Source organism: Oncorhynchus clarkii, chromosome 25 (genome assembly GCF_045791955.1).
Source record: "Oncorhynchus clarkii lewisi isolate Uvic-CL-2024 chromosome 25, UVic_Ocla_1.0, whole genome shotgun sequence".
NCBI lineage: Eukaryota > Metazoa > Chordata > Actinopteri > Salmoniformes > Salmonidae > Oncorhynchus > Oncorhynchus clarkii.
The window spans coordinates 3,490,766-3,517,768 of record NC_092171.1 but is presented as its reverse complement, the minus strand read 5'-3'; the positions used below and the strand labels follow the sequence as shown (position 1 = coordinate 3,517,768).

General features: G+C 42.5%; 1 protein-coding gene across 1 annotated transcript; it reads left to right on the top strand.

The window, feature by feature from the left end:
- The first annotated feature begins 1,943 nt into the window (after positions 1-1,943).
- Positions 1,944-13,912, top strand: LOC139383939 (photoreceptor cilium actin regulator-like). The gene is made up of 2 exons (XM_071128559.1): positions 1,944-5,646; positions 13,542-13,912. Exons 1-2 carry the CDS (start codon positions 2,288-2,290, stop codon positions 13,660-13,662), a joined length of 3,480 nt encoding a protein of 1,159 aa, XP_070984660.1. The 5' UTR covers positions 1,944-2,287; the 3' UTR covers positions 13,663-13,912.
- The last annotated feature ends 13,091 nt before the right edge of the window (positions 13,913-27,003 follow it).

Here is a 27,003-nt window from a genome sequence, read left to right as displayed (position 1 = left end):
GAGTATCCTGCCTTGGCAAATCGTGCTATTAAGACACTGATGCCCTTTGCAACCACCTACCTACCTATGTGAGAGTAGATTCTCGGCCCTCACTAGCATGACAATTAAATACAGGCACAGACTGTGTGGAAAATGATTTAAGACTGAGACTTTCTCCAATACAACCCAACATTGCGGAGTTATGTGCATCCTTTCAAGCACACCCTTCTCATTAACCTGTGGTGACTTATTCACAATTGTCTATGAACAATAAGGTTTTATATGTAAGATGGTTAAATAAAGAGCAAAATTATTGATTGTTATTATATTATTATTTGTGCCCTGGTCCTTTAATAAGAGCTCTTTGTCGCTTCCCACGAGCCTGGTTGTGACAAAAACTCACACTCATTCTTATGTTCAATAAATGTATCGAATAGTGTGTGTGTGGCAGGCTTACAATGATGGCAAAAAAAACAACATTTGAGAGTGTGCTGACCCTGGTGCTAGAGGGGGTATGCAGCTGGAGGTTGAATGTTTGAAGGGGTACAGGACTATAAAAGTTTGGGAACCACTGCTCTAGTACAATAGTAAGCTCATTAAATACCAACCTGCTTATAACGCAGACATGCAAAACCAAATATTAACATAACCATAGATCACTTAAACTGGTACAACACTTCAACTAACGGGTGCCCAGAAAGAACTAACTGAAAGTCACTCCCCCACTAATCCATGCATCCACCCTTTTAAACAGAAATGATGCGTCACCGTACCCATTTTGTTGCGAGTGTGTGATGAGTGTACCTTTATAAAAAAAATATTATACTAAATTATCTGCGCATATACCCTAAAAGGTCCCGAACAATACCATTTGAGATCCTCCGGAACAGGAGACACAGATGGAGAGACTTGGGAGAGGGGAAGTGGGGAGAGTAGACTGGCTGGTCAGAACTACTCTGTTCAGAAGGACGCACCTTCAACCCCACAGAAAAAAAGACCCTCCCTGACCGAGTTGATTCCAGAGGGGGTAAAATGTGTATTTGATATTTTTGTACCCCAGGAGTCAGGTGTGTGCATACTGGTATGTCAGGTGCAGGAGAGCAGAGAGTTGTGAACAGGCGCACACTTTATTGAGGCAGGAGAAACCAACAGACGGACGCAACTGCGTCAAAACCTCCAGCCCCTAGGCAAAAGTGCAAAACGCAAAACAGTCACAAATAATTTTAACAATAAACATCTTCGTGAACAACACGGTATAAGCAAACCCTTCTGGCGCGTCAACATTTAACACGAAACAAACAATTTCACACAAAGACATGAGGGGGAACAGAGGAATAAATACATGCAGTGTGATTGGGGAATGAAAACCAGGTGTGCAGGGAAGAAGACAAAACAAATGGATCAATGAGAAATGGAGCGGCGATGGCTAGAAAGCCGGTGACATCGACCGCTGCCCGAACAAGGAGAGGAGCCGACTTCAGTGGAAGTCGTGACACCAGGGAACAATGCTGTAGTCTAACCACAACTTTTTTTCTGAGAGTGTAGAATAACCAGCTATTGGTTGCAAGTATACTTTGGATTACATAATGTGCATGAGCAAAGCCGTTCAGGTTGAGTTCAGTTGAAAACCCACTATTGGTTCATCTGTTGTATTGAAATAACAATATTAATATAGGAGTCGATTTTGAGCATCCAGTCCATTTTACTTGGCAGTATACTGTATTTAGAGTATCCTTTGGGTTTGGCTAGGGCACTAAACAGTGAGATATTGTTGTCTGTTCTATTAAAAGCCACCTGAAAGCAGCCCTGATTACCGTAATGAGCTTAAGGTCTTACAAGTGTGATTTTTTTCTTTGCTTTAATGTGCCATGTGCACACTGAGGAGTTCACTGAAAGCCTCTCTAATCCTTTCAGCTTCTCGTCCTCTACAAGTACACAGGGATGTTGTTCCATAGGACAAGCTGTAAGATGTTGATGTTATGCAAAGGGAATTAACAGAAAACATGAAAATGGATATGCGGATATTTTGTTTAAACCTATCTATGATAGGCAAGAAAATAGGACACGTTTGAATGGATTTGTCCCTGTTTTGTGTTGTTTGTCTTCTTTTTTGTAAGGATAAAGAACCTGCCAGTATCAACAACTCTGTTGCAGATTGGAGCCATCTGAAGATGACAGGTGCAGCTGATAGCTAAGGACCTTGGCTATTATTCTCTTTCCTTTGTGAAGGTTATTTCCCCTCCGTCTTTGTGGGAGTTTCACAGAGTTCTTGTTCACTGAAGAAATCAACTTAAATTGAGCTGCCGCAATGGGCTGTTCCCCGTCTAAAGGTAACACTTTTCCGGGTCAGGCCACCTTTAGGAGGGGAAGGACACTACTACCAGGGGGCCAAGAGAGTCAAGGGAAGTCCCAGTCTGATGATGGAGGGGGTGGAGGCTCCTCCGGAACAGGAGACACAGATGGAGAGACTTGGGAGAGGGGAAGTGGGGAGAGTAGACTGGCTGATCAGAACTACTCTGTTCAGAAGGACGCACCTTCAACCCCACAGAAAAAAAGACCCTCCCTGACCGAGTTGGTTCCAGAGGGGGTCATCCTTGACAAAAAAGTGGGGACTCAAGAGACAGGGCCACATGTAAAAGAGAAACAAGGAGATAGGCAAGATATGGCTGACAAAAAGGGTGGACGAAAACCAAAGAAAAATGGCAAAGGAATCAAACCGACCAAAAAGAAAGAGAAGGAGAAAAAATATCCCCTTGTGGAGCAGAAAGTTGATTTTCCGGAACCTTTAGTGAAAGCCCACCAGGCTGTGTATGCCTATTTAAACCCAAGCATCAGCAAATATGAGATTCTGCTGCGGCTCCTGGACCAGGCAACCCAAACCCAGGTGTCTGTGCAGCCAATGGTGACCTTCATGGCTATGCGCTACGAGGAAATCAACCGAGGGCTGGAGGAAATGGCAGACGAGGGTGAAAGGCTTCTGAAGGACAATGGGCAGCATCTCGCCTGGCCAAGCCCAATAAAAAACCTATCCAGTTTCACCCCCCTCAAGTCTGGATCCACCAATGCTGAGTCTTCACCAGACCTCTTGCAGCAGCTACTTCAGTATACCACTCAAAGGATGCAAAATGTGGGTCAGTCTGTGGGTGGCATTGGGGACTCTGCCTTAGAGGAGGCAGCTGAGTATTTCATCTCTGTCTCTGAGCTGCTGGAGGAGAAATTAAAAGCTAAGCGTAATGTAGAGACAAGACTGATGCAGTTGCTGACCCGCATTGAGGCTGCCTCACTCCGTACGACCGGACCAGAGGACTCTGCATTGTTCAGTGAGGACAGTGGAATTGGGGCCGAGAGCGAGTCACTAGCTGGGTCTGAAATAATTCACAGTGAAAGCTGTGAGTACACTGCGACCAACCAAACCACTCCTTACAGCCCTATTGGCAGCAATGCTACCCTAGTCCGGCAAGGGGCACCAAGGCGAAAGTTTACCAAGAAAGTTAGTCCAAGCAGCTCCCTAAACTCCATAGACTCGGCCTGCACCAGAATGGGTAAAGAGCAGAAAGACACAGAGTCACTACTAGGATCTGCCTTTTTAAATGATGGTGAGGAGGATGACAATGATGATGAGGAGGGGGAAGAAGAGGGAGAAGGTGGCAGGAAGCAATCTTACTCCTCACCATCTGATCCTAACCAGCAACCTAGTCGCCTGGCACCCAGGCGCATAGAGAACCCTCAAAATGTGGAAATGACCCTGAAAATGAAAGATGCCATAAGTGGTCAGATTAGATTTGTTCCCTCACAATGTGACAGTGCCAAAACTAAACCAACAGACAGCCCCAAGACCTGCAGGCGCCAGTGGACAGAGGGGGAGGAGCAATCACCAAAAAGGCCCCAAACAGCAGCTCCTGTACAGAGGGCAATTAAAAAGACCCCTGTTCCCAAAGAGGGTCGTTCACAGTCTGTAGAATCCCTCCGCAGCAAAGGTGAAGATCCAACATTGCTTGAACTAGAGAGGACACAGAAAGATCTGAGTCAGAGGCTAGAGAGGATGAGCAAAGGCAGGATGGAAGAGAATGCCAAGACAGGTCCCACTAAACAGAACCCAGGATATACTGCAAAGTCCCTGGCATCCAAACGTCTACAATCCACCCTGCGGAAGAAAAACAACACTTTTCCATTTCAGGACCAGGCAGTGCCCACTAAGCGTAGCTCCTGGGAACAGGGGGCAAGCAAGGACATGGAGGAGGAAAAAGAAAAGAAAGACAAGAAAACCACCAAGGGGGTGTTGAAAGCCACCCCACCTCCTAGCCCTCCACTGTCACCTCGTCTGTCCTCAGGGCTGTACCGGGGAAGGAATTCTGTCAAAAGGCTGATTGACACCTTCAGCCAGGGGGTTGAAGAGCCCAACCAAGAGCCCTCCAAAATGTTAGGGCCTATCAAAGGTGTTCGAAAGTGTGGGGTCCCTGTTATGCCTGGAGTAGGTGACATCGAGGCCATACTGAGCAGTGGGGTCAGCAGTAGGACAGATGACTTAGACGTACAAAGTCTGCCACCCCCTCCTCTTGAGGTCCTGATGGACAATTCCTTTGAAGGTGCACAAAGCCTCACAGTAAGCGACATAGACGATGGGGTTGTTAGTAGGGGCCGATCCCCTATTCCCAAGATGGCTATTGCATCTCAGAAGCTGCGTGCTTCCATGCAGTCTGTGCCATTGCTACCCAGCAGAGGCAACCTGCTCCAGGGCTCGAGCAGCATGCCCCCTGCCTGGACTGTACGGCAGAATACCTCTGCTAGTTCCAGGGTTAGCCACAATGAGCCTCAGCTGGAGGTAAACCCAGAGACAGAGGTGGCGGCCACTCTCTACAAGCAAGCCAGAAAAGTAATCCACTTGCGGCACTCCTCAGAGTCTTCGATGGAGAAAGGTCAGGATGTGCCCAGGTGGCCCTCTCCCAATCGAGCTGCATCGGGATGTAGACAAAGCGATGACAGCGCCTTTAAGACAGTGACTCCCACTTCAACCGTCAGTATCCAACCACCTGCTACCCTGCCTGTATCTACAACTCGAATACTGCCTTCCACACCTTCAACCCCAACCTGCTTGCATCGAAGATTCCCCAGTCCCCCCACCTTCAGAAAGCGGTCTATGCTTCCATCCTCAACCAGCCCTCCGGTCATTCGCAAACTTCCCACCCCACCACCACTTCAGAGAAGACTCCCAAGCCCACCTGCCTCAAGACAAGTAATGACCCCAAACTCCAGCTCTTCTGGCTCCACACATTCTTTCAAGGCACCCTCACCACCAGCGTCCCCTAGGGTACAAAGATGGAGACGAGAGAACAACAGCGAGGACTCTACCGCAGGGGCTTCAGCTATCTCTCAGTTAATAAGTAACGCTCGCTCTGTTTTCTGCCCGGCCTCACCCTCACTGTTTGAGGCCCAGCCTTATCCCGTACCCCGCCCCCCACAGACTTCACCGGTGGCCTCCACCGGTGGCCATGTTGTCCCACGTCCTTGGGGAGATCGTGGCAGGCTCCCTATGTCCGTGCGAGGGCCACAGCCTTTCATCCGACGCAGCCACTCAGACCAGAGGCCCAGTCTAAGCCTGCCACCCAGGGCAACCATCGTCTCATTCGCAGAGACTTGTGGGAGTGAGCCAGCCATCAGCACACAAGGGTGAGTGTCAATGTTTCCCTCTAACTAAATCTCTCTCTTTCAAAATCCAATAATAAAGTAGTATGCTCCCACTAGTCGTATGCTCTAATATCTTTCAATTCATAAATCGATGTGTTCGCATGCAAATTTATCGAAGGAAGGGTATGTCTATGATTTAGGATATTGCAATGAGTATTTGTTTTCCTCAAAGAAGGGAAAAGCCCCCTGTCACTCTCCTTGTAGTCAAAACTCCCTCTCTGCTGTAGCACAGTATGGGATCACTAATAGGGAAACAATATGAACCAATAATTGGCTGTCTTCATGAGGCGATTATCATCCTGTTTTAGTAAAAACTGCAAATGAAAGAACAAGGCATGTGCATCATGTACCCGTCTATTTAAAAATAGTCAGCACATATGCTCACCTTTCTGCACCATTCAACTATTCTATTGACTTGATTCATTTCACAATAGCCATAAGACTATGTGCTCTATGCTCGACTAAAACTAGTATTACAAATCACAAATATTAAAATGCATGACCTCTGAAATCAAGTTTACTAATTGTGGGCCATGTTAGACAGGTTTCTACTTTCGGGTTTTCATCAACACAACTTGTTATGGGTTACATAAAATGACAACTGCATTCATGCTTGAAATGTAGCATTCTTTTATCTTATCACTCAAGTTGAAAATACTATTGGAGAAATTATTTACTAATCTCAATGGTATTTCAAAGTGCACCCTTGTCTCTTTTTATGAAATCAATTTGTACTTTTTTGGTGTTTAATGTCACCCAGATTCAGAGACGAATATTAGAGGGAAAATGTAATGGATTCACACACTTGTCATGGTGTAAACATTTGAGCACATATTTAATTTTTTTGAAGCCTGCTGGTTTCGTTGAGCTATTGATATAAAACCACTTGAGAGGAAATTATGCTTGATAAGATTATACATAACCATTAGGGTTTGACTACCAGCATGAATGTAATTTGAAATCTATGACCAATATAGGTGATAAAATTACAAGACACTTGAAAACTACTCCCAAGGTTTCAGGTCACATTAGTCTTCTCCTTTTGGTAACCAAATCATAAAATCTGTATAAATAGTTGGAAAACAACCATCTACACTTCTCCAAAGTGCAGTGTTTTGTGTTTTTAGGCTTGAAGAAGTTCGATTAGTTTGTTTTACTAAAATAACTGACATACATTTGCAGGGGAGAGTGGGGTAGGTCATGCCAAGGGTGTAGTTGAGCCACCAGGGCCGGCTTCAGGCATAAGCGACATAAGCGGTCGCATAGGGCCCCCTGGCAAAAAAATAAATATTTTTAGGAACTTAGTCGAGGTCTCAACTTGCTGTTGAGAGTTAGAATAGTAGAATACACAAGGTGCCATTTTTAAATGTGGTTGTGAATCAGCACTTTTTATCACCGACAGTCACTAAATTAAAATGTCAGCAAGGCAGCTAACTAAACTTTTAGTAATGATGGCCGAATACCAACCGTGCATGCCCAGGGGTGGGCAGTGGCCCTTGATTTTGTTAGTCATTGACACTCAGATATCATTAACACATCTTGGCAAAATGTGTAGGATTGTAGGAAATGTTCTTTTAAACTTCAAAGATTTTTCTCTGCCCAATGGCAAAATGAGTAGCATCGCATGAAATGTGTTATAAAACTAAAGTATACTATAGTTAGTATATATACTATAGTAATTAATGTAGTGTTTCTGATGATAATAGTATACTGTAGTATTTACTGTAGTGTTTTTCAGACTGATGTAATTTACTATAGTGTTTTTGTTTTTAATATCTTTGACATAGAAGTGGAGGCTTTCTCCTTGAGGAAACCCAATTGAGAAATACTAAAGAGCACATTTTCCATTTCCATGTAGGTAGGATTGGGGTCTGACGGGATAATTCCAAGCTCCTGCTCTTTCTACAACCTGTAGGAGACACAACATATGGTCTATACTGTAGGTTTCTCACTTATGGGTGGCACAAAAGGAACGGGCAGGGTATCTGGAAATTAAATACTGCAGTATTTACTATAGTTAAAAAATTGTTGCGTTTTAGAGGACATTACTGTAGTAATTTTAACAGTGATATTTTTATTGGATAATAGTGTAGTATTTACTATAATATTCAAGTATTACACATGATTATGTACATATTCTTTATCCCTTTACACTTGTGTGTATAAGGTAGTAGATTTGGAATTGTTAGGTTAGATTACTCGTTGGTTATTACTGCATTGTCGGAACTAGAAGCACAAGCATTTCGCTACCTTCGCATTAACATCTGCTAACCATGTGTATGTGACAAATAAAATTTGATGATCGAGGATATTACAGTGTGTAGTATAGTATTCTACAGTGTACTGTAGTTTACTACAGAATTGTATAGTAAGTACTGTAGTATTCTATAGTAAGCAGTTTTTTTCATTTTGGCTGCAACATTTTCTCTACTCCCAATGGTAAAATGAGTAGGATAGCAGGAAATGTACTTTAAAATGTATCTCCGCCGTCAAGAGAGGGGGCACTAAAGTGGAGGTGGGGGAGCCCCCCAACCAAATCTTGCTTAGGGCTGCCTAAAGGCTAGTGCCAGCCCTGGAGCCATCCCTTGTTTCTAGGAAACAAAATTAATAATGTGACCAAATATTTAGGAAGAGGTCATCATTTCATGGAGTCTGAAGGAAGAAACCACATGGAAAAGTGGTAAGCAAGTTAGGTCCCCAAAGTCATTATATGTTTCATGAAGCTTGTATCTAAACCAAATTAGATTGTTTTATACACCAGTTGGGGTCTCTATAAGCTACAATATTTAGTCCTAAACTTAGCATGAAAATGTGTCCTTGTACTGTAGCTGTGTTTGCTAATATACTGGAGTCAAAATGTTTGCTTTGGGGTTAATTGTGCCATTTGGCCAGGGGCAAGTTGAATCAATGGCTCCTTCATATTCCATACAAATGGTGATTACATTTAGTCCGTAAAAATAAAAAAAATATATATATTTTTAAAAATTTTACCCCCTTTTTCTCCCCAATTTCGTGGTATCCAATTGTTAGTAGCTACTATCTTGTCTCATCGCTACAACTCCTGTACGGGCTCGGGAGAGACGAAGGTTGAAAGTCATGCGTCCTCCGATACACAACCAACCAAGCCATACAGCGTGCATCCAATCCGGAAGCCAGCCGCACCAATGTGTCGGAGGAAACACCGTGCACCTGGCAACCTTGGTTAGCGCACACTGCGCCCTGCCCGTCACAGGAGTCGCTGGTGCACGATGAGACAAGGATATCCCTACCGGCCAAACCCTCCCTAACCCGGACGACGCTAGGCCAATTGTGCGTCGCCCCACGGACCTCCCGGTCGCGGCTGGTTATGACAGAGCTTGGGCCCGAACCCAGAGTCTCTGGTGGCACAGCTGGCGCTGCAGTGCAGCGCCCTTAACCACTGTGCCACCCGGGAGGCCACATTTAGTAAGTTTTATGCAAAATATGCTTCGACTTTGTTTTGCAATTTGTCATGCATTTGAACTCAAGTGCATTTTCATTGTTACAGAGCAGACATCATCATGCCTTGGAGACTAAAATTGTGTTCATTTAATCTGATGATTTAACAAGCAGGGGTCTAGTCCCCCTGGAGGTTCTTGAAAGAGCAGTCAAAGAACTGAGAAGGGAAGTCCATTTGAGCACCAGCAGGGGAAGGAAAAAATAGACAGAATGACACTGAAGAAGTACATTGACAAAATATTAAACTATGGCTCAACTTACACTGTCCCTACACTGAAAAACTTTCCCTGTAAATTTGCAGCGTTAAATTGCCAGGTGAGTTAGCAGGTAAATACTGTAATTTTGCTTTACAGCAGGGATGTTGTAAAATGTTCTACAGTAAGAAACAGTGCTGTATTATTAGTTAGTTAATAGTTATTGAGACCACTGTAATCATTACAGCAACACAGCTGTATTATATAATTACAGTAATTTGCTTGCAACTCTGCTGCCAGTATAATGCTGAAAATGTACAGTAATTTACATTATTTACAGTATGTTACCGTAATCCTTTTATGGTACCAATACTCGGACTGTATGTAATGTTTTAACGGCAATTGTAATTAATAAATTAATTAATTAATGAAATTCATTGAGGGAAGGTGGGGTTTGTATTTTACAGTATTTACCTGTAACAGCATGGGATTGGTGCAAGCAGGTTGGCTGCTAGGTAATATATTTTCATATTACAGCATATCAAATATGTATACTGAATGTACAAAACATTAGGAACACTTGGTATTTCCATGACATAGAATGACCAAGTGAATCCATGTGAAAACTATGATCCTGTTAAATCCAATCAGTGTAGATGAAGGGGCGGAGACAGCTTAAATAAGTATTTGTAAGCCTTGAGACAATTGAGACATGGATTGTGTATGTGTGCCATTCAGAGGTTGAATGGGCAAGTCAAAAGAGTTAAGTGCCTTTGAACAGGGTATTTTACAGTAGTAGGTGCCAGGCGCATCAGTTTGAGTGTGTCAAGAACTGCCAAGCTGCTGGGTTTTTCACACTCATCAGTTTCCCGTGTGTATCAAGAATGGTCCACCACCCAAAGGACAGCCAGTTATCTGACAACTTCTTGTCCATGCCCCTTCAAATTGAAGCTTTTCTGAGGGCAGAAAGAGCTGTAACTCAATATTAGGAAGGTGTTCTTTAATATCACTTGCACTTATAGAGGCCTTGGCAAAGGTTTCCAAACTTGCAGGGAGTACAGGGCAAAATAGACCAAGGACATGGGAAATATTCAACCATTAAAGGTTGTACGCTTGCTGCCACTCCATTCTGTCCCCTATACACATTTTATTGTTTGGGACCTACAACCACAAATAAATTGGTACAGTACTTTCACTTACAGATGCAACAAATGCAGTGTCTTACAAGGCACGCCTCAAAATATGTAGATGAGACAGAAACAACAATACCACGCACCATGTGGTAAAAAGGTTTTTGCCGCTCCAAAAACATGGTAAGGTACTGTATTCTGTGGGGTGGAATTGCAGTACCATTTGAAATACATGAATGTACTGTTAAACCAACATTTAATTGGAATTTACGGTATCATTTACATATTACGCCTAAAATAACCATTGCGATTAACAACAATTTAGTACATTGCTATTAGTTGTATTGTATAATACCGTAAAAAAAGATATATAAATGAACAGTGTATTTAACCAAAGAAGAGGATTCATTACAACACTAATTCAAAACCTATATTGTGTTGGGTGAAAGAGAGACAAAGAGATAAATTAAAATTGGGATTGGGTAGAATCCTAAATCTACAGTGCCTTGCAAAAGTATTCATCCCTCTTGGCGTTTTTGTTGCATTACAACCTGTAATTTAAATGTATTTTTATTTGGATTTCATGTAATGGACATAAACAGAATAGTCCAAATTGGTGAAGCGAAAAAAAAAAGAAAAAAAAATTCAAAATGTTATTTTTAAAAAACAACAGAAAAGTGGTGCATGCATATGTATTCACCCCCTTTGCTATGAATCCCCTAAATAAGATCTGGTGCAACCAATTAACTTCAGAAGACACATCATTAGTTAAATAAAGTCCATCAGTGTGCAATCTAACTGTCACATGTTCTGTCACATGATCTCAGTATATATACTGAGAGGCCCCAGCGTCTGCAACACCACTAAGCAAGGGGCACCACCAAGCAAGCGGCACCATGAAGACCAAGGAGCTCTCCGAAGAGGTCAGGGACAAAGTTATGGAGAAGTACAGATCAGGCTTGGGTTATATCCAAATATCCAAAACTTTGAACATCCCACGGAGCACCATTAAATCCATTGTTAAAAAATAGAAAGAATATGGGACCACAAAAAACCTGCCAAGAGAGGGTCGCCCACGAAAACTCACTGACCAGACCAAGAGGGCATTAATCAGAGAGGCAACAAAAAGACCAAAAATAACCCTGAAGGAGCTGCAAAGCTCCACAGCAGTGATTGGAGTATCTGTCCATAGGACCACTTTAAGCCATACACTCCATAGAGCTGGGCTTTACAGAAGAGTGGCCAGAAAAAAGTAATTGCTTAAAAATCAAAAGGCATGCGGGAGACTCCGTAAACATATGGAAGAAGGTACTCTGGTCAGATGAGACTAAAATGTAGCTTTTTGGCCATCAAGATAAATGCTATGTCTGGCACAAACCCAACACCTCTCATCACCCCGAGAACACCATCCCCACAGTGAAGCATGGTGGGGGCAGCATCATGCTGTGGGGATGTTATTCATCGGCAGGGACAGGGAAACTGGTCAGAATTTAAGGAATGATGGATGGTGCTAAATACAGGGAAATTCTTGAGGGAAACCTGTTTCAGTCTTCCAGAGATTTGAGACTGGGACAGAGGTTCACCTTCCAGCAGGACAATGATCCTAAGCATACTGCTAAAGCAACACTTGAGTGGTTTATGGGGAAACATTTAAATGTCTTGGAATAGCCTAGTCAAAGCCCAGACCTCAATCCAATTGAGAATCTGTGGTACGACTTAAAGATTGCTGTACACCAGCGGAACCCATCCAACTTGAGGGAGCTGGAGCAGTTTTGCTTTGAAGAATGGCGGAAATTCCAGTGTTTAGATGTGCCAAGCTTATAGAGACATACCCCAAGAGACTTGCAGCTGTAATTGCTGCAGAAGGTGGCTCTACAAATTGTTGACTTTGGGGGGTGAATAGTTATGCATGCTCAAGTTCTGTTTTTTTACATTTCTTGCTTGTTTCACAATAAAAAAACATTTAGCATTTACAAACTGGTAGGCATGTTGTGTAAATCAAATGATGCAAAGCCCCAAAAATATATATTTTAATTCCAGGTTGTAAGGAAACAAAATAGGAAAAATGCCAAATGGGGTGAATACTTTCGCAAGCCACTGTATGAACAGGGGAAAATCTATTCGGGGCGGTGAAACACAGAACGGAACAGTTTGAGCAGGAGAGCATCCAGGAGAGAGAAGTCAGCAGCTGCTGAAAATATTCTTCCACTTTACCGCTGTTTCAAGGAGATATTTACTAAGCTTCATGTGTCTCACCCGACAACATGAGGTTGTAGATTTGAATCTAGAGTAGGCATAAGCTTTTACTGTAAAAAAAGGCAGTATGGTAGTGAAACTTTTACAAGAGGCTGCCAATTACAGTTAATAACAGTAGTCTTCTGTTTTTTACCCATAATGCAGTGCAATCTACAGCATTAATTCCATAAACACATTTAATACAGTGCAGTCAAAAATGTAATTTCCTGCATTTTATGTATTTTTCCACACTATGAGGTTGAATACTGTGAAATTGTGAAAAATGTCAATTGTGCACAGTGCAGACCATCAGTGGTACAGATTGAATCAACCTCAAAGACACTCACACAAAGTTCTGTCGATTCTCTGTTTTACTAGAAAACCACTAGGGCAACATTAATGCTGCAAAACTGGTTTGTTTGAATGTTGCAGAACTATTCCCAGCCAAATGACATTAGGTGGGTGAGAGGGGAGCTTTGCATAAAAAAATTGAAGTTCTTTAAGGAGATTACGGCACAATGATGAGACATACAAGACTGATGGTGAATTTTCAAAACCATTCAAGTACCCTGACCCTTCCGTTTTGAGTTACAATGATTAACTGTTTTAAAATCATTATGTTTTCACTCTGATCTTGCTACTGTGAAGTCATAACACTAGATTTTGTGTGCCCTCTATTTTCCTCATCCAGGTAGCCAACAGTAGTATGTAGCTAGCTAATCCTTAACACATTATTCCACTATGACTAACCGTAGCTTGTTCTGCCCTGTGCTAACTGGTTGCTGACCAACCTGTGATATTTCTCTAATCCTCAAACCACCTCTTCATTTCACTCCCATAGGCTGGAGGACGAGCCAACCAGAGACGACAAGTCATGGGACAGCAAATCGGACTTTAGATGGAATGCCCGCTCTGCTTCGCACCCGGACCTATGCATTGTGGGTCAGAGCCTTACATTGTGAATGAGGGGGCTGGTTAGTGAAAGACCAAGTCGGATTACGAATTAGCAGGAGGATTTAATACTTTTTTTTCACTGGGAGTGCTAATTCCAAGAAAGCTTCTTTACCAGGTGGTACCACTACCCACTACTCCCTTTAATTATTCTCAGAGACATTTTTCTATTATGTTATTGTATTCTGGATTCAGCGTGCTTGTGTGTGTGTGTGTGTGCATGTGTGTATACGTGTTTATTTCTCATTTTATAGACTCTCTTTCTGACTTATATTTTCCATTAAACATTTTCAACTCCATGTTTCCTATTTTGGTTTGTCAAAGTATTTCTCTTGTTTTTCTATCTTGATTTGTTTCCAATAAAAATGTGCATACATGAACAACTTTGACGTTTGGACTCAAATCGATACTATGGAATTCAATCAAAACGCATACTGTACTACTTGTTATTGCTTTTTGCACAACATTCAATTTACAGTCACATATCATATCTGAATATCCAGAACAATTATGTCAGATCTCGTACTTAGCTATCATTCTCATTTTAATGGGGATTGTTATGTTTAAGTCTTAAAGAGGTCTCAATAAATGTATTAAGGGTTTCATGTTCTCTCCTGCTCTATCTTGGTACCATTTCATAATTTGGACACCCATCATTAATCTTTTTTTCTCAATAACATTCTCAGTCTTTTTCTCCTTGTATAATCTCTATGTGCTTTGTTCTTTGTAAGGACTTGCCTATAGGGTTGTCATTGTCACTTGTGGTATGGGACTGCAGCAGGTCCTGTAAAGTAGCACACTCTGTGGGTTTAAGTTTCAGTGCTGGCCTGTAGGTTGTCAGCAAGTGTTGCCTTCAGAGCCATATCTAGTTGACTCGCTGCCCAGCATAGGTACTTAGTGTGACATGCCTGGTCCAATCCCTCAAGTCAGTAAGTCAACACAGGAAGGAGCAATGGATGGATAGTTCATTTATTTCCTAAGCTACAATGATGGGACACACACAGTATGGATGAATGGTCAGTAGTTGACGGGATATCAATAGCACTCCCACAGTAATTCTCCATAAATCTACTGTATAATATACTAACAAAAGAAACAATCGAAATGTCTATCAAAGTCATTGTGATCATATAGTGGATTTAACCATTTATAATAATTACTAATATACTATAATACATTAAATACATTGTTTCCATGTGTACTCTCATATTTAGAACATCAGAATAAACATCCATTTTAGTATTCAAAAGATATCAAATTAACCAGAAATGACTCAATGTCACACTCTTGCGGTGAAGAAATATAATAGAATGTAACCTAGAATGTACCACATATTTTCCTAAACTAACAAAACCAGGCTAATACACTGATAGCTGGTGCTCATGAGTTATCCCACTTAAAAAGATGAGAGAGGCCTGTAATTTTCATCATAGGTACACTTCAACTATGACAGACAAAATTAGAAAAAAAATCCAGAAAATCACATTGTAGGATTTTTAATGAATTTATTTGCAAATTATGGTGGAAAATAAGTATTTTGTCACCTACAAACAAGCAAGATTTCTGGCTCTCACAGACCTGTAACTTCTTCTTTAAGAGGCTCCTCTGTCCACTTGTTACCTGTATTAATGGCACCTGTTTGAACTTGTTATCAGTATAAAAGACACCTGTCCACAACCTCAAACAGTCACACTCCAAACTCCACTATGGCCAAGACCAAAGAGCTGTCAAAGGAGACCAGAAACAAAATTGTAGACCTGCACCAGGCTGGGAAGACTGAATCTGCAATAGATAAGCAGCTTGGTTTGAAGAAATCAACTGTGGGAGCAATTATTAGGAAATGGAAGACATACAAGACCACTGATAATCTCCCTCGATCTGGGGCTCCACGCAAGATCGCACCCCGTGGGGTCAAAATGATCACAAGAACGGTGAGCAAAAATCCCAGAACCACACGGGGGGATCTAGTGAATGACCTGCAGAGAGCTGGGACCAAAGTAACAAAGCCTACCATCAGTAACACACTTCGCCGCCAGGGACTCAAATCCTGCAGTGCCAGACGTGTCCCCCTGCTTAAGCCAGTACATGTCCAGGCCCGTCTGAAGTTTGCTAGAGAGCATTTGGATGATCCAGAAGACGATTGGGAGAATGTCATATGGTCAGATGAAACCAAAATATAATATAATAGTTATATTTTGGTAAAAACTCAACTCGTCGTGTTTGGAGGACAAAGAATGCTGAGTTGTATCCAAAGAACACCATACCTACTGTGAAGCATGGGGGTGGAAACATCATGCTTTGGGGCTGTTTTTCTGCAAAGGGACCAGGACGACTGATCCGTGTAAAGGAAAGAATGAATGGGGCCATGTATCGTGAGATTTTGAGTGAAAACCTCCTTCAATCAGCAAGGGCATTGAAGCTGAAACGTGGCTGGGTCTTTCAGCATGACAATGATCCCAAACACACACAAGCATTTCAAGGTCCTGGAGTGGCCTAGCCAGTCTCCAGATCTCAACCCCATAGAAAATATTTGGAGGGAGTTGAAAGTACGTGTTGCCCAGCAACAGCCCCGAAACATCACTGTTCTAGAGGAGATCTGCATGGAGGAATGGGCCAAAATACCAGCAACAGTGTGTGAAAACCTTGTGAAGACTTACAGAAAACGTTTGACCTCTGTCATTGCCAACAAAGGGTATATAAAGTATTGAGATAAACTTTTGTTATTGACCAAATAATTATTTTCCGCCATCACTTGCAAATAAATTCTTTAAAAATCCCACAATGTGATTTTCTGGATTTTTTTTCTCATTTTGTCTGTCATAGTTGAAGTGTACACGCCTCTCTCATCTTTTTAAGTGGGAGAACTTGCACAATTGGTGGCTGACTAAATACTTTTTTGCCGCACTGTACTTTACACATTTGTCATAAATTATCTGCAACGATGAGACACACACAGTATGGATGAATGATCAGTAGTCGACAGGATATAAATAGCACTCCTAAAGAAGATGCATTTTCGAGTTAGCTACCAACTTCAAAGATTGAACTTTAGCTAGCATAATACCCACATGGAAAATTTAGATTCGGCAAATAACATATAAAGACTGGCTTATAAGCATGTAACTGTATAAAAGGAGTGGATAGAGACTGAGTCCGGCAGTTGATCCATGGGCCTGCTTGGCTTGTTACTTTTTAATAAAGTCTATTTGAATTAACAAGTTCCGGTGTCTGAGAAATATGATTGAGCGAATATTTCCACAAAAATACTGACTGTTAGCACTTGGTGGTCAATTCAGCTAACCCCAAGAATGGGCTTTAGGTGATGCAGATGAACCTGTAACCATATTACTTCAACACTTCTTCAGGATTGGTGGGTCCCCAGCTGGATGGTTGAGCTAAAGTAGGCTAATGCCATTAGCATGAGGTTGTAAGTAACAAGAACATTTCCCAGGACATAGACATATCTGCTATTGGCAGAAAGCTTAAATTCTTGTTCATCTAACTGCAAAGTCTAATTTACAGTAGCTATTACAGTGAAAGAATACCATGCTATTGTTTGAGGAGGGTGCACAGTTTTGAACATCAACAGTTATTAATAAATAAATATTTCCAGACACTGCCAATCTGTTAACCTTTGCTGGGTGAAGCTCCTTCTCCTTCCTTTCTCTTCTCCGACCTGTCTTTGCAAGATCTGAACACCACACCCTCTTCTAGTTGCAATATATATTAATTGCACTTTGTGTACTGGGCGCAGGACTGTGCTGTGGCATATTGTGACTCAGACTGCTGCTTACTGATTGATGAGGGACAATTAGGGTGATGTCCTGGTCCACTCTTGTCTTGCATGGGGTAGGGGGCAGTGGCAGGGGGAACACTGGCCCTCAGGTGAGAGCCTTGGGGGGGACATCATAGCGTAGAGAACCTGCAGACAAGAGGAATTGAATTCAGAATTATAAAAAGTTACTCAAACCTTTCTAATCGTTATTAATTCTATGGGAAAATTATTAATTGAGAAAAGAAAGCAATGACAACCCTGACTTGATTATAGGTTTATTTGAGACATTGGACTTGAAAATGTGCTTGCAAGGACTAGCCTGAAATGTGAGATTTTAGATTTCACCTACCATGCTGTGATGAACCTGACCAGACATACATATACTGTAAAATAACTACAAACCATGTCCCTGTTGTAGTACATTCTCCTGGCAATTGATACAAGCTCAACCAGTTACAAAGGTCCCGAACCAAAAATAATTTAAAGTGAAAAATGAATTACTTTGGGGGTGAGGGGGGGACTCAATCAGGGTCTCAACTTACTGTTGAAAGTTAGAATACAAGGTTCCATTTCGAAATGTGGTTGTGCATCAGCACTTTTTATTTTGTTATGTCAGTGACTGACACTCAATTAGCATGTCAGCTAACCATTTTTAGATTGGTAAATTAGTCTAGCAAGCTATCTAAAGTTGTAGCAATCTTGGCCGAACACCAACCGTGTAAGTAGGAAAGGTGCCCAGGGTCCATGACCTCAAGGGGGCCCCTATTGATTTTGTTAATCAGTCTCACTCAGATATCATTAACATGGCATAAGTGCATAATGTTCTATTTGGCCCATGGCAAAATGTGTAGAGTTGCAGAAAGCTTGCTTTAAATAGGAATAGGAATAGGGTCTAGTTTTCTGCCTGACTAATGTGGCCAAAGTAAGCTGCCTCATACTCAGGCCCAGAAGCCAGGATATGCATATAATTGGTAGCATTGGATAGAAAACACTTATATGTTTAATTTTTTTTTTTAAATGCCCGAGACTACAACATAATTGATATGGCAGGCGAAAAGCCAAAGAAAAACCAACCAGAATGTTTTTTTTTAGATCCTAGGCTTTTATAATGGAAACCTACTGTTCCTATGTAAATATGTCTCCCAGATTGCAATTCCTATGGCGTCAACAGTGTTTATTCAAGGTTTCAGGGTTGTTTTTTGAAAAACAAGCAAGAATTTTGAGTTTTGGTGAGAAGAGCACCAGAACAATATCAGTTTTCGGCGCGCGAGGTCCGCTAACTAATCTTCCTTGTTTTTTGAAAAACAAGCAAGAATTTTGAGTTTTGGTGCGAAGAGCACCAGAACAATATCAGTTTTCGGCGTGCGAGGTCCGCTTACTAATTTTCCTTTCCTATTGAACATACTACTTTCCGTATGAAATATTATAGTTTATTTACATTTTAGAGTACCTGAGGATTAAATAGAAATGTCGGTTGACTTGTTTGGACGAAGTTTAGCGGTAGCTTTTTGGACTCCTTTGCATGTTGAACAGTGAATTATGGTGGTGGTAGCATCATGCTGTGGGGATTTTTTTCAGTTGCAGGGACTGAGAGACTAGTCAGGTTTGAGGGAAAGATGAACGGAGCAAAGTGTAGAGAGATCCTTGATGAAAACCTGCTCTATTGTGCTCAGGACCTCAGACTGGGTTGAAGGTTCACCTTCCAACAGGACAACGGCACTAAACATACAGCCAAGAGAACACAAGAGAGGCTTCGGGATCAGTTTCTGAATGTCCTTGAGTGGCCCAGCCAGAGCCCTGGACTTGAACACGATCTAAGATCTGTTGAGAGACAAAATAGGGGATGCAAGAAGGCTGTAACGTAACAAAATCTGGAAAAAGTCAAGGGGTCTGAATACTTTCCGAATGCACTGTAAATACCGTAGTTAAAGAAAACAGTTGTGTATATACCATAGTATTGAATTTAGTGTTTTTGTGGATTGTAGTATACTGTAGTATTTACTGTAGTGTTTTTATGGACCATGGTATACTGTAGAATTTACTGTAGTGTTTTTTTCAGACATTGTTGAAGTATTTACTATAATGTTGTTTTTTTAAAATATCTTTGTCATAGAATTGGAGGCTTTCTCTTTGAGGAAACCTACTGGAGAAACACTAAAATAGCAACTTTTCCACAACCGGTAGGTAGGTGGGTCTGAGGGTCTGCTCTTTTCTGTAACCTGTAGGGAATACAATATATGGTCTATACTTATGGCGGAGGCGAATGGGAAGGGCATATGCTAAGTAAATACTGTAGTATTTACTATAGTTAAAAAATATTACTTTTTTGCAGACTGTAGTGTACTGTAGTATTTCCTATAGTATTCTACAGAACTGTATACTACAGAATTATATAGTAAGTACTACACATTATCAAGGGATACTAGTGTATAGTAATTACTGTAGTATTCTATAACAAACTGTAGTATTTTTTCATGTGGGCTGCAACATTTTTGCTACTCCTACTGTGTAGAATTGCAGGAAATCCACGTTTCTTTCTTTCCACCATCAAGACGGGGTCACTAAAATGTTTTGCCCACAAGGTGCTATGGGACAACCAGATCTCACGTAGGGCTCCCAAAAGGCTAGGGCCGGCCCTGCCTACGACAATCAAAAGTACTCTTTACTGTACGTCAACATATCAGCACTGAGTGCTCTAATATGGCATTCTAACTCATGTCTTTTTTCAGGACTCACTATATCTGGTGTCATGAATGTCCTGTGAGGATCCAGATGGGTCGGATCAGCTTGACTTCAGCCAGACCCCCTCTCACCCACAGAGTGAGAACTTTTAGCCATCTTCCTTTCAGCTCCCTCTCCAAATTCACACAGGAATGTGGCTTTGTTCACAGACATTTTTCCGCCGGAACTCTAACACATTCTAAAGCGAATAATGGAACAATTATTTATTGGTTATTTTACCAGGTAAGTTGACTGAGAACACATTCTCACTTGCAGCAACGACCTGAGGAATAGTTACAGGGGAGAGGAGTGGGATGAATGAGCCAATTGTAAACTGGGGATTATTAGGTGACCGTGATGGTTTGAGGGCCAGATTGGGAATTTAGTCAGGACACCGGGGTTAACACCCCTACTCTTAAGATAAGTGCCATGGGATATTTAATGACCTCACAGAGTCAGGACACCCGTTTAATGTCCCATCCGAAAGACGGCACCCTACACAGGGCAGTGTCCCCAATCACTGCCCTGGGGCATTGGGAAATATATACAGTGGGTACAACAAGTATTTGATACACTGCTGATTTTGCAGGTTTTCCTACTTACAAAGCATGTAGAGGTCTGTAATTTTTATCATAGGTACACTTCAACTGTGAGAGACGGACTCTAAAACAAAAATCCATAAAATCACATTGTATGATATTTAAGTAATTAATTTGCATTTTATTGCATGACATAAGTATTTGATACATCAGAAAAGCAGAACTTAATATTTGGTACAGAAACCTTTGTTTGCAATTACAATCATCATACGTTGCCTGTAGTTCTTGACCACGTTTGCACAAACTGCAGTAGGGATTTTGGCCCACTCCTCCATACAGACCTTCTCCAGATCCTTCAGGTTTCGGGGCTGTCACTGGGCAATACGGACTTTCAGCTCCCTCCAAAGACTTTCTATTGGGTTCAGGTCTGGAGACTGGCTAGGCCACTCCAGGACCTTGACATGCTTCTTACGGAGCCACTCCTTAGTTGCCCTGGCTGTGTGTTTCGGGTAATTGTCATGCTGGAAGACCCAGCCACGACCCATATTCAATGCACTTACTGAGGGAAGGAGGTTGTTGGCCAAGATCTCGTGATACATGGCCCCATCCATCCTCCCCTCAATACGGTGCAGTCGTCCTGTCCCCTTTGCAGAAAAGCATCCCCAAAGAATGATGTTTCCACCTCCATGCTTCACGGTTGGGATGGTGTTCTTGGGGTTGTACTCATCCTTCTTCTTCCTCCAAACAAGACGAGTGGAGTTTAGACCAAAAAGCATTTTTTTTTTTGTCTCATCAGACCACATGACCTTCTCCCATTCCTCCTCTGGATCATCCAGATGGTCATTGGCAAACTTCAGACGGGCCGGACATGTGCTTGCTTGAGCAAGGGGGACCTTGCGTGCGCTGCAGGATTTTAATCTATGACAGCGTAGTGTGTTACTAATGGTTTTCTTTTAGACTCTGGCCCCAGCTCTCTTCAGGTCATTGACCAGGACCTGCCGTGTAGTTCTGGGCTGATCCATCACCTTCCTCATGATCATTGATGCCCCACGAGGTGAGATCTTGCATGGATACCGTCATCTTGAACCTCTTCCATTTTCTAATAATTGCACCAACAGTTGTTGCCTTCTCACCAAGCTGCTTGCCTATGGTCCTGTAGCCCATCCCAGCCTTGTGCAGGCCTACAATTTTATCCCTGATGTCCTTACACAGCTCTCTGGTCTTGGCCATTGTGGAGGGGTTGGAGTCTGTTTGATTGAGTGTGTGGACAGGTGTCTTTTATACAGGTAACAAGTTCAAACAGGTGCAGTTAATACAGGTAATGAGTGGAGAACAGGAGGGCTTCTTAAACGAAAACTAACAGGTCTGTGAGAGCCGGAATACTTACTGGTTGGTAGGTGATCAAATACTTATGTAATGCAAGAAAATGCAAATTAATTACTTAAAAATCATACAATGTGATTTTCTGGATTTTTGTTTTAGAGTCCGTCTCTCACAGTTGAAGTGTACCTATGATAAAAAATTACAGACCTCTCCATGCTTTGTAAGTAGGAAAACCTGCAAAATCGGCAGTGTATCAAATACTTGTTCTCCCCACTGTATATATAGATAGATATTTTGTTTTAGACCAGAGGAAAGAGTGCCTCCTACTGGCCCTCCAACACCACTTCCAGCAGCATCTGGTCTCCCATCCAGGAACAATATTTCTAACATAGTACTTGGGGAATGGTCAGAGGCGGTCTGAAGAATAATAATGTCATTTTGGTTGTTATTTTGTGATGTCATTAAAAAGGTTATAAAGTAAATTCTGTAACTTGAAAAGTATACACACTACATGTCTCCATCCTCTATGTTGTGTATGAAATATGAAAAATTATGAATGTGAATTTGTTAAGATGGGAATGTGATCTTAGAAACTATAAGAGGAAATTGTTTCTATAACTTTGCACAAGTGAGTAGTCACCTCCCCTTGAGTGAGCTTAGAGAGCGTGTCAGCCTCTAAATGTATCGAAGTATTATGTCTCTGTCTCCATCTCTCTATCTCCATCTCTTTTGTAACAAGCCACAATATTGTGTCAGTAAAGAACCACTCTCGTGGTGCCCCAATTCCTAATGAGTTAATTGTTACATGATTGATTTAAATCGGATAACAATTAAACATAGTTAGTTGATTAGATAAATAACTGACACTGGTCTCTCCTCTTGGTCACTCTCAGGGTCTTTGTTGGGTTTCATTTTTGCTATCATCCCCCAGGGGAAGCTGATAAGACTGGGGGTTTGGGCCCAGGGTGGGAGCCAAAGGGGTTGGAGGTTGATGAGCTCTCAGTCTGGCCAGCCTGTCATTCGGGATAGACAGTGTTGAGTGGCGCCTGCAATGTCATCCCTTGTCCATTGGGGGGAGGCATTGATCCACGCTTACCTCACTTTGAGCCGGAAGCACAAGAACAAAGAAAATTATTTCACTTGTGTTAGTTTGGTGACATAAATCGATTAAATATGAAGATAATTAAAAGATATATATATATATATATATATATATATATATATATATATATATTATTCTCCCTTTAATCAACCCAAACATTACCACTTTAGCATGGCAATGTCTATACATGGACAGAGGAAACCATTTTAACATGGTGAATGGATAAAGATATCTTTGTATGAAAATAAATAGAAGTTCATAGACACTGGTCACCTTGTCTAGCGTTTCGTTTGTGAATTGTTGTTTCTATCTCCTGGTGTTGTTCTGGAGCCTCTAGGACTGATATTCTCCTTTTTCACTCAGCTGCAGTTGTGGCTGTCCTAAGGCGATCTACTCCAATAGGGGGAAGAGGCTGTGAGAGAAAAGGGGATCTCCAAGGAACGTGTCGTGAAAGGTGTAACCTATGAACCTTCGTTCCCTTAGGGACAGGGAAGGGAACATCATCCAAACTAATATAACAGAGTTAGAAATGCATCCCTGGTATATCCCTGTCTCCTTCAACTAGCACTGCTAGACATCTATGAAGCTGCAACCTGCATTACACTACCAGTTACAGCAAAAAAAATCTAGAAAATCTTTCCCAACAACCACAGATGCATGTGTCTGACACCATAAATTAAGGCCCCTCGCGAGAAATAATGTTATTCTACTTAAATTAAATGTCAGCGTAGCATTTGGTAGCCTTCTAAGGCGACCACAATACAAAAATTGCATCAACCATTGATTGCATGTCATGTCATCGACTGCACAATCGTGGATCTGATTGCTATATAATTTGTGTTTAGCTGATATGTTAAACACCTATCCAGGCATTGTGAGATCTGGCATGTGTCTGTAATGTAGTCAGCCTGGAACACGGCCATTGACTGTGATTGTTTGCAGACAGGGCCCTATTCCATTCTCACCAGCACAATGTCCTGTCTGTGTCCCTGTCTGCAATCATTCACAGTCAATGGTTGCGTTCCGGGCTGCCATTAGCCATTTTCTGTGTTTCAAGATATTTGACAATTTCCACAGAGTGAATTTAATTAGTAATCTGACTTTATACTGGCCACAAAATGCTACTTTCTATCATTTGAAAAGGCAATCAATTAATATGTTGGAGTTGAAGTGACGTATAGTTGTGTTACTGCCCGCACATTGTTGTATAGCAATACCACAGACTGTCAGGCGTAGAATGAAGTCAACACTTTGGCAATTCCAGACCAGGTGTCTCATAGGGCTGTCAAGTGTGTGCGTACTGGTAGCGAAGTCAGGTGCAGGAGAGCAGAGAGTTGTGGAGAGGCGCACACTTTATTGAGGCAGAAAAAACCAACAGATGGACGCAATTGTGTCAAAACCTCCAGCCCATAGGCAAAAGTGCAAAACGTGCAGAACAGTCACAAATATTTTATGTTTAACAATAAACATCTACGTGAACACCACGGTATAAGCAAACCAGTCTGGCTTGTCAACAATTAACACATAACACAAACAATTTCACACAAAGACATGAGGGGGAACAGAGGAATAAATACATGCAGTGTGATTGGGGAATGAAAACCAGGTGTGCAGGGAACAAGACAAAACAAATGAATCAATGAAAAATGGAGCGGCGATGGCTAGAAAGCCGGTGACGTCACCCGCCGAACGCTGCCTGACTTCAGCGGAAGTCATGACAAGGGCACAGTTCCATAATATAAGACAATGTGTTTGATTATGATTCCAATTGATTTCCATTCAAAATGTAATTTTCCCTAACCCTAACCCCTAACACTAACTCCTAATTCTAACCCTAATTCTAACCCTAACCGTAAACCTAATACCAATGCCTAAAATAGGCTTTTTCAGTGATAGATTCAGACCAGGGAGACCTGGGCCCGTACCTACAAGGGTCTCCGAATAGTGGGGAAACAAAGCTTCCTGAAGCATTGAGGATTTCCAGACAATAATGTGGAAAACACACTTAACAAAAAGTATGTGGAGACCCTCTCGTTGAACACTTCGCTTTTCACAAGATTTTGGAACATTGCTGCAGGACTTGATTCCATTCAGCCACAAGAGCATTAGTGAGTTCTGGCACTGATGTCTTGACAAACTTGTTCTGTATGGATCTCGCTTTGTGCACGGGGGCATTGTCATGCTGAAACAGGGAGGGCCTTCCCCAAACTGTTGCCACAAAGTTGGAAGCATAGAATCGTCTAGAATGTCATTGTATGCTGTAGCGTTACGATTTCCCTTCACCATCAGGATGCTAAACTACAATACCAACACATATGAGCGGCCCTTATTTTGTCGACAAACCCTATTCTCACGTAATTTTATTTATTTATTTTATGAAAAGCCATCTGACCAATACTTATTTGGTAGTTGTGTAACTGTTTTGAGTGCAGGGGACTTACAAAGCAATTATCCACATTCACCCTTTTCCATTTATTTTGTGTGTGGCATGTTTTGGAAACTACCAGAAAGCCTTTGGTTTAGGTCCTCCATGTGTTTTTTTTAGGAATTGTGTGATGTTGGTTTTTTATTTTAATCACATGGACCTCAACCTTTTTATCCCTTTTTACTGGGGTTTCGTCCAACGTCTTCTTCATGAATTCTGCCATACTGGTACTAGCATCTGCCGGAAAAACAAATTAACATTACAATGCAATGTTCCAGTGCATTAACTCCATACAGAAACCAGCGTTACCCCCTGGACCAAAACTAACCCTGACAACCTGTACCTCCCTACTCCCTGTGGAGGGAGGCCTCCCCGAGGTGTGTCTTGTCTGAAATAGTAAATTGGAACAGAAAGGGGTGGAACTGGCACAGACAGTAATTAATGTATGTTTTTGTCATTGATATTAACAATCTGGGGTATACATAACTTCACAAGTGTATATAACAGAAAAACTTGACATGAGCTGTAACGGTTTTCTTCCGTTGAAGGAGAGAAGGACCAAAATGCAGCGTGGTTAGTGTTCAACATGTTTAAGAAGGACACAATAAGGTCACGTCCTGACCAACACGAAAACAAAGAAAACACAAAAGAACTATGGTCAGAACCTGACAGTACCCCCCCCCCCCCCCCAAGGTGCGGACTCCGGCCGCAAAACCTGAACCTATAGGGGAGGGTCTGGGTGGTCATCTGTCCATGGTGGCGGCTCTGGCGCAGGACGTGGACCCCACTCCACCATAGTCTTTGTCCGCTTTAGTCTCCTCCTAGGAACGGCGACCCTCGCCGCCGACCTAGGATTGGCAACCCTACTAAAGGGCCCACTGGACTAAACAAACTCCTCCGGACTGAGGGGCAGCTCAGGACCGAGGGGCAGCTCAGGACCGAGGGGCAGCTCAGGACCGAGGGGCAGCTCAGGACCGAGGGGCAGCTCAGGACCGAGAGGTAGCTCAGGACCGAGAGGTAGCTCAGGACCGAGAGATAACTCAGGCTGGTTGACGGATCTGGCAGCTTCTGGCTGACTGACGGCTCTGGCGGCTCCTGGCTGACTGGCGGCTCTGGTGGCACCTTGCAGACCGGCGGCTCCTTGCAGACTGGCGGCTCTGGCGGCTCCTTGCAGACTGGCGGCTCTGGCGGCTCCTTGCAGACTGGCGGCTCTGGCGGCTCCTTGCAGACTGGCGGCTCTGGCGGCTCCTTGCAGACTGGCGGCTCTGGCGGCTCCTTGCAGACTGGCGGCTCCTTGCAGACTGGTGGCTCTGGCGCCTCCTTGCAGACTGACTCTAGCAGCTCAGAACAGACGGGAGACTCTAGCAGCTCTGGACAGGCGGGAGACTCTAGCAGCTCTGGACAGGCGGGGGACTCTAGAAGCTCTGGACAGGCGGGAGACTCTAGCAGCTCTGAACAGGCGGGAGA

Coding starts and splice junctions, on each gene's coding strand:
- LOC139383939 (XM_071128559.1), top strand. CDS start 2,288: ATGGGCTGTTCCCCGTCTAAAGGTAACACTTTTCCGGGTCAGGCCACC. Junction 5,647..13,541: donor CCAGCCATCAGCACACAAGG/GTGAGTGTCAAT, acceptor TCACTCCCATAG/GCTGGAGGACGAGCCAACCA.